Here is an 11,490-nt window from a genome sequence, read left to right on the forward strand (position 1 = left end):
AAATGTATAAATGTAGACTTATATTGAATTATCTCAGTGCTCAGTTAATTAGTGATGAACTGCACATTGGGCCTTTCAATGGGAAACGAAAATGAAGAGAAACAACTTTTAAAAGAAGTTATAAACTCATGATAGTAAAAAAAAAAACACTGTCAAATAAATGTCAAAAATGTTAATCTCAGCGGAATTGTATTAACTGAAACAACCAGTGTCCAGATAATTAAAAGACAGCCGTTTGTTTTGTTACTTGTGTATGTTTCTTCTTTCTGTGTGTGCGTGTGTGTGTGTGTGCGAGTGTGTGAGGCCATGAAGCTAAACTGACAACATGCTGTGTTTGCTATGAACAGATGCAGGGGTAAAACGGTCCAATAGAGAGAACACATGTGTGACACCAACACCGATTATGTCACCGATGGAAATGTGTGTACCATCTGCTGCTGCTAAGCGTTACTGAATAAAAACTTCACGAGGCAGAAAAGGAGAAATAAAAAGAGATTTGGTTAAAGTCTCTGCCACAGACTGTACAAGTCAGCAGGCTAGCCTGAGACTTAGTACATGTGTATGAACAAATATGAGACTGAGACATGTGAAGATGCAGTGGCACAATCCCTCCCCTTCTGTACAGCTTCATTTGCTAATCCTGCCTTTGACTTCAAAGGTTGAAATAAAAAGATAATTTCGATTGATGTTCCATTTAGAATCAAATTTTCAAACCGCCGAATAGGAACCACATGCAAACACTAACTTCACGTCCTGATCATATTTTAATTCCTCCATCACACAAATTCTATCTATTAACTGCCCTTTCTTTTTTCCCCCCCCTTTTCTGTTATGTTCTTAATTCATGTGGTTCAGTCGCATTGAAGTGCCTGAAAGCCAGCACTTTGTATAAGTGCTCCCCATCGCCTTCACTGAAAAGCCGCTTTTCGAATCCAGATCCAGCAGTATGATGTCAGCAGGATGCCTGGACCCCGTCTGCTGGTACTTGGCCGGCAGGCTTTACAAGGAAGAATAAATTGTAGTCTGACGATCGAAGGTTTGATCCCTCAGGTGCCAGCAACTTAAGCGTCTCACACCCTCCTGTGATACACAGCGTTCCTATGACACGGTCAACGTTGCATCGGCACTGCCAACCACTAAGGATGCCTTTAGACCTACCTGTTTGGCACAACAACAACAACAAAAAAGCACCAATGGGTTTGCCCGGTTGGAGAGGTTTTTTAAAACCGTACGCCACAGATTTAGCATTGCACGGCGATAACATGCAGCACCGATCTCCATGGCCTATAAACAGACTTTGACGTTTAAACTTGGTGAAATTACCTTTAAGGGCTGTATTAAAGTTGTCCATCAAACGGTGTCATTGACTACCGAGCCCTGCCAGGACCACCTAAAAAAAGGTGGGTCTCTACCCACCTCCGAGCAGAATCTGATGGAGATCATTTGAGATGCAAAAGCGAAGCAACCCAGGCTACAAGACTATATCTATTTGTATTATTTTAGCAAGATTTTAATCTTTTTAAATATTTATTCTTGACAGTCAGGGTCAAGGATGACCAGTATGATATGTTTAAGCAGTGTACATGTTTAGGTATTAGGATAAGTCAGTAAGATTAAACAAAAATATTACCCAAAAAAAAAAAAATCACTCTTATTCTCTATAATGGAGCAGATGGATAAACATGCCCAGGTACGTACACACACTATTGATTATAATACGGGTAGATCAAATCAAGCATTCTTATTGGTTGAGAGTGAGTCACGAGGTGTAGTTTATTCATCCACAAAGTACTGTACAACCGGTTTACAATTACCAGAGCGTTTCATATCAGTGCGCACTCAAATTAACAGTTAGTTGTCATTTCCACCTTGACAGTGTAGCCGAGGGTTTCTCTTGCGCCTATACTTGTATAATAATAATAATAATAAAATAACAACACGCTACTTCGTTAGGTAAGACAAGATGGCAACCACTTTATTCTCGTCTTCCTTTTCACTCGAACAAATCCTCCTCTCCTTTCTTTCCATTTGCCCCTCCACAATAAAAGCCCCAGCTGTTTATGTGCACAATATAATAACTTACACATGTTTCGTGTCAACTTTGATATTTTGGGGGGAATGACTTTTGATGAGAATCTCAGCAGTGATTAATGTATTTGTGGTCCCTGTTCCTGTACAGTCACACGATGATACGGCTTAAAATCAGGAGACCGGAAACGATGAGGAATGAAAAGGGTTCAATCACAAAATGCTAATGAGGAAAATAAACAAAACAAGAAAGACCTGATACAACTTCGTGGCCATCGGGTTAATGTTGAACTTCTTATTCTTCAGAGACCAATTTCAGTAATACACACTATATTGGGGTTGTGAGTTCCAACCGTACATGTTTTTGCAAATGAGTGCTCATTTCTTGCAAATGTGCATGTGTGAATGTGTGTGTGGTACCTGGACATCTGTGCGGTCTGCAATCCACTTGGCCAGCTGCTCTGAAGCAAAGCCAATCCTTTGCAGGTCAAACGTATCAGCTCTTTTGGGCTTTCCCTTTGCCGGGAAATGCATGAAAGTTGGAGCACTGTTCATGTTCAACTAGAGAGAAAGAGGAAAAAGAGGGTGGGGCATGTAACGTTATTGTCATCTCGGAATTGTCGGACACACTAAGCATACCATCCAAAGATAAAGATACGCCATCGCTCATCATGTCTTAACCGATGGATGTTGGGGCTCGTATCGAAGGTTCACCTCTTGAGGGATTTTTTCTGGGCTTGCTATTTCTCTTTGCAAGTAGTGCCGGTATGTAAGGATTTCATTTTATTTTAGAACAGTTGTTTCGATTTCAATCGGCAAAAAGTATGCAAGTATTACTTTGCGCTGGAATGATGCAATGCCCTTGCATCCCTTATTAGGGAGTGATGCCCAAAGTGGCATCTACAACTACAAATTAGGGATGCACAAAAATATATAAATTAATGTGGATGTTCATGCAGTGGCTAAAAAATCCAACCAATGTCTGACCGGCTTAATAGTTGCGCTGGGCAGCTGCATTTGTTGGAAAATACAAACTATCGGGTCCCAGTTGTATGTTGCAGGAGTGGTGACAAAAAATACCCCTCAAAGATCACTAGACAAAATACATTACATCAGGGTGTTGCTTTGAATCATGCTGTATGCTTGTCAGTGTTTTTGACCCAATTGCATGACAGTAAATATAAGTAAGTAGTATATTTAATAGGTTTATGACAATAACAAAAGCGGACAACCCAAAAAGCCTGAAGAAAAAGTACCAAAGACGATTCAACAATCAAATCAATAAACGGAAAAACTAAAAAGTGTTTCGCGAAATAGCAAGCAAGAAGAAAAAGATGAATATGCTTAAAGGACTGGATTTATTAGTTTTAAATAAATCAAGATAAAAGTAAAAGACGCAAAACAAGGCTATTTCTAACTGAGCACATCTATTTAAAGTTCTAAGAGGATAAGTGTAGGATGAAAAGGGACAACTGGGAATTTACCTCTGTATTTTGTATCTTTTTCTGTATTTAGGTAAAAAAAAAAAAGTGCACGCAGACAGCAGCCATTTTATCTAACATTTCTGATATCAGAGAAGTCACAGCTGAAGAAAACACTGATGAACAAAGTGCTGTAGTGACAAAAATATCTCTAAAGTGAATACCACAGTACAAAGACATAAAAGTATTTTAAATAAACCTCTTATTTTTGTCTTTGTCTATCCGATTTGTGGGAGAGCCCAGCCATCGTTTCCATTTAGTTCTCACAGCGAGGACACAACACAAATGATTGTACATCCACAGGCTCAAAGTGACAAGCTCTCTGCCTCCCTGACAAACTCTGCTGGAGACCATCCATGTCAGCGCACAGCCGAGTCTGTGATCTGTGTCTGCTTGTCCACCTTCGGAAGTCAATGGATCAAAAGTTTAAAACCCCCCCACTGTTTTCAGGATATTTAACACTGTTTGAAGCAATAGTTATGTTTTAGAAATATGGCAGATGGATTTTAATTCAGTCGTCAATCATTTTCATCACAGTGGACAACATCCACAGTCCAATACAATTAACAGGTAAATAATACATTCTAGTTTATAGCAAAGTAGAATAAAACTACCTGAGATAACAAGCTGGAAATATACTTAAATAAATGTGGGTGACTATAAAACTCTGACTTTCTACCCGCCTATATACTAAATAAGAAGAGAATATCAATAAATGAACCGCAGTTGAAACGTTATTCAAACTATTTTTTTATGTTTGACTTCAGGGACACAAAGCAGAACAGCCCATGGTGGGATTGTTTTGTGTGGAATCAAAGTAGCTTCATTTATAACACACATGACTATTTAATGCCTCTGCTTGAGAGTGGTGTGTATATTGTGAGTTGTTACCATGTGTTTCTAACTAGCTATTTGCTTGCTTGCTTGTTTGTCCTTCTATATAGGTGTGCTCATGTGTGTGTGTCCATATCACACTATGCTATTTCAGTAAATATAAATACTCTCCTGTGTACGTAAGGTGTTATTTGTGCCTACCACTTGTGTGTGTGTGTTCTTGTATGTTTTTCTGCCTTTGCAGGATGTTTTGTGTCATTCTTTATGTGTTTGTGTATTTTTTGCCATTTCTATAAGGTTTTCTGTCACATTATAAGCTGAAGTATTGCTGCAGTTATATAGCGACCACTAATTAACAAACATAAACTATTGGGTGTATAAAAAAAAGGAGGGGACTGTCGGCCATATGTGGCAGCAAACTGTCTTTGTCCGACACTAGTTGACCACAGTGTGAAGGAGGAGGGAGGATTGGTGAAGGCAGAGGGAAGACACATTTCAATGTGAGTTTTCTGTTCTCGTTTTTTTTTGTTTTTTTTTTCTCACCCAGAGCACCAACATATGGAGTTTTACTACCTACAGTCTGCTGCTAGGAAATTACCTCCAGCATTCGGGTAAATCCAATGATAAAAATAATCCTATACAGACAGTAATTAGCCTTTGGTGTCAAATATGTTTTCCTCGGCCTTGTAGCTTCGTCACATAAACACAAAAAATAACAAGCCAGCCAACTTTAAACAAGTAACAAGGGACAGTGGTGCGTTCAGTGGCTCCTGTGTGAATGTGTTTCATTAAATGTGTTGGGTGATGATGAGGGACCAACGTCATGTTCACAAAAGAGGAGCTTTATGTGCAAGCAAGAGGGATGAGAGAAGGGATCGAGGGTGAAAAAAAGGAAGGGTACGAGGTGCAAGTAATAACACTAGTTACCTGTTGGAAAACATCCGCTCCCTCATCGTAGTCCACCACCGTGAAGAAGAGCTTGTTGGAAAATGCAGACGAGTAACGCCACGAGTTCGCCAAGACCTGGTACTCCTCATTGGCCTGCCTACGAGAGAGAGGGAAGGAATGAGAAACAAAGAAACGTGAAAAGATGAAAGGGGTAAGAGATGGAGCGTGTGGTCACCACGACATCGGAGGAGACATTTTCATTCCTCTCTTCCCCCGAACCTTGTCATTTTACTTCTTTAATGTCGAAACGCAGCCTAATGAAGATGTTGTTTTTACCAGCCATAGTCAGTTTAGTCTATCACCTTATCCTTCTACATGACAAGATAAACACAAAATGCCAAGAGGCAGTCTCCTTTTTCTATTTTCTCTCTCCCTCTCCCTCTCTCTCTCTCTCTCTCTCTCTCTCTCTCTCTCTTCCATGTCTCTGACATTAGCTATATGTCTCTCTCCATCCACTAAAGTTCATTTTGACGTAGTGTCTTATGTCAACTTCCTCTTGTGCTGGTTTTAATTAGTTAGGAAATTGTCTGTCAGGATGTGTTATGTGCGGTGGTGTTACATTGTTATCTTTGCGGCTAATGTTGCGTCTCTTTGAAGTGTCTACCGTTTCAGAAAGTCAGTGGAGATGAAGTTGGAAATCAGGCCAGCAGTGAGTACAGTGTTGCTCATCTCTCTTCCCTTTCCCATCTGCAAACACCAATTTGCTGGAGTTGTCAACATGTCACCGAGATATGGTTTTAACTGTCCTAAGAATCAATGTTATTTATTTGTTTCTTGATTTACCCTTCCGACAACTGTACTAATGATGAAATATTTTTTTAGGGTTCAGGAGTTTTTCCTTTTCGAAAGAAATATCATCATATTGAAAAAAGAAATCACAATGAGTAAATCAAGCAAAGTTTAAATTGAAAAAATATATATTTATGTATATAAATAAACATATAAACATATATGGTAAGACTGTAAAATGTTAAGATGTTTGCATCTTTTAGCAGAGTGTTTTACAGCAATGAAGTAAAAATATGATCCGAATTGTGTTTTATGTATTTAACATTATCTGATTATTAAAAGGGCATAAAAGATGTGTAACTTTAAACTGTTTTATTCATACATGCAAATTAGCTCAACATGATGTCCGGCACTGACCTGAATTATTAATCTGCATGTATTACTGAAATAAATGAAACTTTTGCTCCGAGTGTGTTTCCCAAACCGAACCGCTCTCCACTCCATGATCCCAAATTGAACTGATCATCGGTTTGTTGTTGAATGGAAAAATGCCTTAAAAGACAATGTGATGTTAAAAGTTTTCAGTTTGTTAATTTGTCTACCATCTTATCTACGTGACATAACAAACCATTGAAATATAAAAATGGCCATCTGACAAAAAAAATCAGCAATAAATACTGGACTGAATATTCACTTTCTCTCATATACATATATATATATATATATATATATATATATATATATATATATATACATATACATATATACATACATATACATATATATATATATATATATATATATATATATATATATATATATATATATATATATATACATATACATATATACATATACATATATATATATATATATATATATATATATATACATATATATACATATATATATATATATATATACATATATATATATATATATATATATATATATACATATATATATATATATATATATATATATACATATATACATATATACATATATATATATATATATATACATATATACATATATACATATATACATATATATATATATATATATATACATATATACATATATACATATATACATATACATATATATATATATATATACATATATATATATATATATATATATATATATATACATACATATATACATATATATATATATATATATATATATATATATATATATATATATATATATACATACATACATATATACATATATATATATATATATATATATATATATATATATATATATATATATATATATATATATATATATATATATAGTGAATAATTAAACAAGCAAAGGCAGAAGTAATTACGGCTCCCTTTTACTTGCCTTCAAAAAATCAAACAAAGAGAACACACTCATGTAAAGACAGCCAAGTCACCTGGGCTGAAGATACAGGAGCTCTCGTTTTCTCGTTAGCAGTTACTAAGCAACAACAATCCAGCATCACACTAGCGAAAACATTTTGGCCCCACAGAAACCTGTTCAAATTGACCTATACATATGTATAGATAAATAACTTTGGAGAGTAGCCACGTTCCTGATGAAAGAGAAGCCGGTTTTCTGAGTTCTATCCAGCAGAAAACTCTTTATGTCCTCTGTACTGCTGCACCCCTCATGGCCTCAGGATCATTTCAATACCATGTGTGGTTGTGTAAAAATACTGGCCATCGGTATGCTTACAAATTCCTGAGTGAAATAACTATGTACTATGGAACTGGGACAAAGCTGAAGAGTGATGCAGGTCTGAGGACCTCACGGAGTAGCTGTCTTAACACAGACACTCAGGTCCCCATCCAACATCCGTCCCTTACTACTCTTCCTCATGCTCTCTTTTTCTAATGATCAGACGCTATCGTGGTGTGAATAAGAGAATACCTGGGAAATGGAGAGATAGAGAAAAAGAGAAACAAACAAGCTGATGGACAAAAACAGGAGAAGAATCAGACACATGAAACTAGAAAAGGAATCAAACAAAGGAATAAGGGTGAATGAGAATGGGTTGACGTCATTCATTGCATCTGAAAATTGTATATTAATAAGGAGTATCATTTTTAGTTAGGAAGGAGAGAAATTGCTTCTGGACAAAGAAATAAACCAGCGACGTGTCTGTGTGCGTGTGCATGCGTGCTTGAGTGCATTGTATATGTAATTATTGTTGTACCAAGAAAGCAAATTTGAATATAAAAGCATGGCATTGGCAGAAAAATTAAAAAGAGTCGTTGTGTGTCTGTGTGTAAACACTGTGACAATAAATTGAAGATCCTTCCATTCTTTAAAAAAAGAAGAAGAGAAAAACACGGCCGTATGTCTCGGTCAACCAGTCATGTTGCAGTTAAAATCTATCTCTGTACAAAATGTCATCACTTATTTCACACATATTTTTTATCCCATCAGACATTTGTGTGAAGTTTTTTTAATAAACATCCCAAATGCTTCGTCAGGTTACAACAGTGGTTCTCAAACTTTTTCTGTCACGCCCGACTTTGGAGGAAGCAAAATGTTCGGGCCCCACTGCTCCAACAACATTGGAACAAAATGGTCCAACTTTTTGAGACTCCTCCATCCGTGCTTTTTTAATTAATAGATGAAAGAAAATTAAAAAAAACCCTTTCAAGTAAACCAGATTGCTCCATCTGACAAATACGAATAACATGTGCAATCATTTTGTTAAAACAAACCTATATATGTGCAAAAAAAAAATGAATATTTGGCAAAAACAAATTACCAAAGAAGCCGGTTGGATCCCTATTTTCTCCCCATAGTTTCATGTTGAAGTGTCCTTGAGCAACACACTGAAGCCCCAGTGCTTCACAGCAGCACAACGCTCCTTAATTACTAAGGATGATGGGTAAAATGCAGAGAATAATTCTCCCACTGTGGGATCAATAAAGGATTCTTCAATCTTTTTTTCCATTTTTTATGAATTTACTCCTGTGTTAACTATTGCTCATCATGCTGCAGTGGCTATCCAACGTAGCTTCCAGGACCATGGACAGAGTCAGCTCGCTTTTTGAAAGCCAGTGCCGTGTGCTGAGCTGTCCATGGTCCTGAAACACTGGGCTTCTCAGGGAGTTTGGCATTTTTGAAAAATCTTGTTTGCAATCAGGTAAGTAGGTCTTGTTGGCCATGTTCTGTTGAATGTATTTATTTCCTTTGGCAATACAGCCAGCTGGAGTCCCTTTGATCCAAATGTCAACGTTACCCACAGGTTTTTGTTATGCAACGCTGTTTTCTGTGCTTCCACATGGTGACTAAATCTATATGTATATGTGGCAAAAAGGGTACATGAGTTATCAGATGAGTTCCAGGACATTTTTATGCTTGTTTGCACGTGTGACTTGAGAGCTCACACTCTTCCACTGTGGGTGAAGTACAGAGGATGAAAAGGTAGGATTCATGCAGATTTTGGCCTACCCATAGCGCATCGGTCTGTGTGTGTGTGTGTGTGTGTGTGTGTGTGTGTGTGTATGAGTGCATACCTGCAGACAGAACACTGCCTTTGAGGCTGCAGGGCAGTGAACATGACGATGACAGAGTAGTTCCTGGGTGGGGCCTTGACGAAGCGACGGAATTTGTCCCCGTTCATCCGGACGACCGAACGCCGAGAGGACCACTCCATCATCTGGTCAACCTTCTCTGACAGCATGTTCTGAACACACACACACACACACACAAGGAAAAGGGCAGCGAGGACATTGCATACCATTAGGATTTTCAGATCCAAACAAAAAGATTAACCCTGGGAGTTCAACTATGCTGAGCGGCAGCAGATTCAAAATAAAGGCACTTCAATTATTTAAAATGTAAAAAAAAACTCAAACACATTCACATTTTAACATGGGAAGTGCATTTACTCAGGCACTGCTTCTCAGTGCATTTCGGAGCTACTTGTACTTTACTTGAGTATTTTTTTTACTTTATTCTGCTTCATACTTAACTGCAAGTAAGTTTTTTACTTCATGTATCTGACAAAAAAAAGGTGATCATCTTATAAAACAGGATGCATTTTAAGATTACTATTTCTTCATGTATACATGTTGTGTTACAATTCACTTCCACCTTAAAAGTATTAACATGCATACACATTTTTGCATCAGTAGTAAAAACATACAATAGTATATTGTTAGTGTTGCCATTGTACAAAATTATGACTTTCACTTTTGATACTTAAAGTAGATTTTGTTGCTCATACGTTGTTGCTTGTACTTTTACCCAAATTTGACTTGTAATGGATTAAATACTGTGGTATTGCTTCTTTTAATTGAATAAATAGTTCAATACTTCTTCCACCACTGCTCCTTTCATAGCCTGGATAAATAAATTGACATTCGGGTACACGACTATAAAATGTGTACCATCCATTATTATCACCTTGGTTTAAAAAAAAAAGGTGCAAAGTCGCTTAAATTCTGACATTCAAAACATCCAGTGACCGGCCAGGAGCCGTACTGCATCGGCTGGCTGCTTTGAAAGTCAAACACTGATCCACACAGCAAGGTGCTGCTGAATACCAGTTTCTAAATCTAAATTTTAATAGGTTTGACTTCTGGCCTGTTTTGACTAATGGGACCCAAACAAAGAATCTGGAATGCAACAAACCTCACCGTTATTTACAGAAAAAGGAGCCCTGACTTGGCAGTCTAGGTGTGCGTTTGTGTGCGTACAGTTCTTGGTTGTGTTTGTGTGTGCATAGTAGGAGTGTACTGCTGATTAAATCCAGTCGGGCTTAGCTGAAAGGTCACAACAGAGTCAGCGTCGGAGCACAGCGCCAAAGGTACAACAACAACAACAACAACAACAACGCAGCATACAGCAGCTGGTGCCTTCGCAAGATGCTTAGCTTAAATGCTTATAAGAGCAAACTCATATGGTGGGCTGCGGTCTCCTCGTGCCGTGTGTGTGCCTTCAAATGTGCTGCAGTGTTAGTTCTCAGCAGGACGCTGCTTAACACCTACCAGCATCCCCTTTGTTAGACTTTGAGCTTTGAACTCGTGACTGAGGAAATACTGAGACTGCTGATGAAACACTTGTTGTTTTCATTCTGCTGATCAAACTGTACAGCGAGACCGCTGCACGGGAGGCCCATTTCAATTTGGCCCAAAAGAATCTCGGCTGAGGGTTCGCCATGCATTTTTTATTAAAGACATGCACATCATCTCTAAAACAGATAGAGAAAAACTACACAGCTGCAAATGGGAATAGTATTAAAAGTTAGATCTTTCTTCTTCTTTTTACTCAAAGGGCATTGTAGTCTGATATAAAAAGACATTCTTTAGGTTAATAAAAAAACATTCTTCTCACTCTTGTGACAGTATTTACTTTTGTTTGGCCCAATTTACATTTATTTGTGGAATTTAGCAGCTTTCCTACCGATCAGAAAGGCTGTTTATCTTAGAAAAGACTAAATGTCCCTCCCTGAAACCCAATGTGTGGA

At 37.5% G+C, this 11,490-nt stretch overlaps 1 protein-coding gene across 1 annotated transcript in view; it reads right to left on the reverse strand.

Annotated features, from left to right (window-relative positions):
- tusc3 (tumor suppressor candidate 3) overlaps window positions 1–11,490 on the reverse strand; it is a 57,144-nt gene that overhangs the window by 24,720 nt on the left and 20,934 nt on the right. The window contains exons 2-4 of the mRNA XM_068592593.1: window positions 9,536–9,705; window positions 5,271–5,388; window positions 2,449–2,589 (exon numbers count right to left, since the gene is read on the reverse strand). Coding sequence (XP_068448694.1) covers window positions 2,449–2,589; window positions 5,271–5,388; window positions 9,536–9,705 — 429 coding nt within the window. The remainder of the gene's footprint in view (window positions 1–2,448; window positions 2,590–5,270; window positions 5,389–9,535; window positions 9,706–11,490) is intronic.

Source organism: Clinocottus analis, unplaced genomic scaffold, assembly GCF_023055335.1.
Source record: "Clinocottus analis isolate CAN_PGR_092001 unplaced genomic scaffold, fCliAna1.0.p SCAF_27, whole genome shotgun sequence".
Taxonomy (NCBI): Eukaryota; Metazoa; Chordata; class Actinopteri; order Perciformes; family Cottidae; genus Clinocottus; species Clinocottus analis.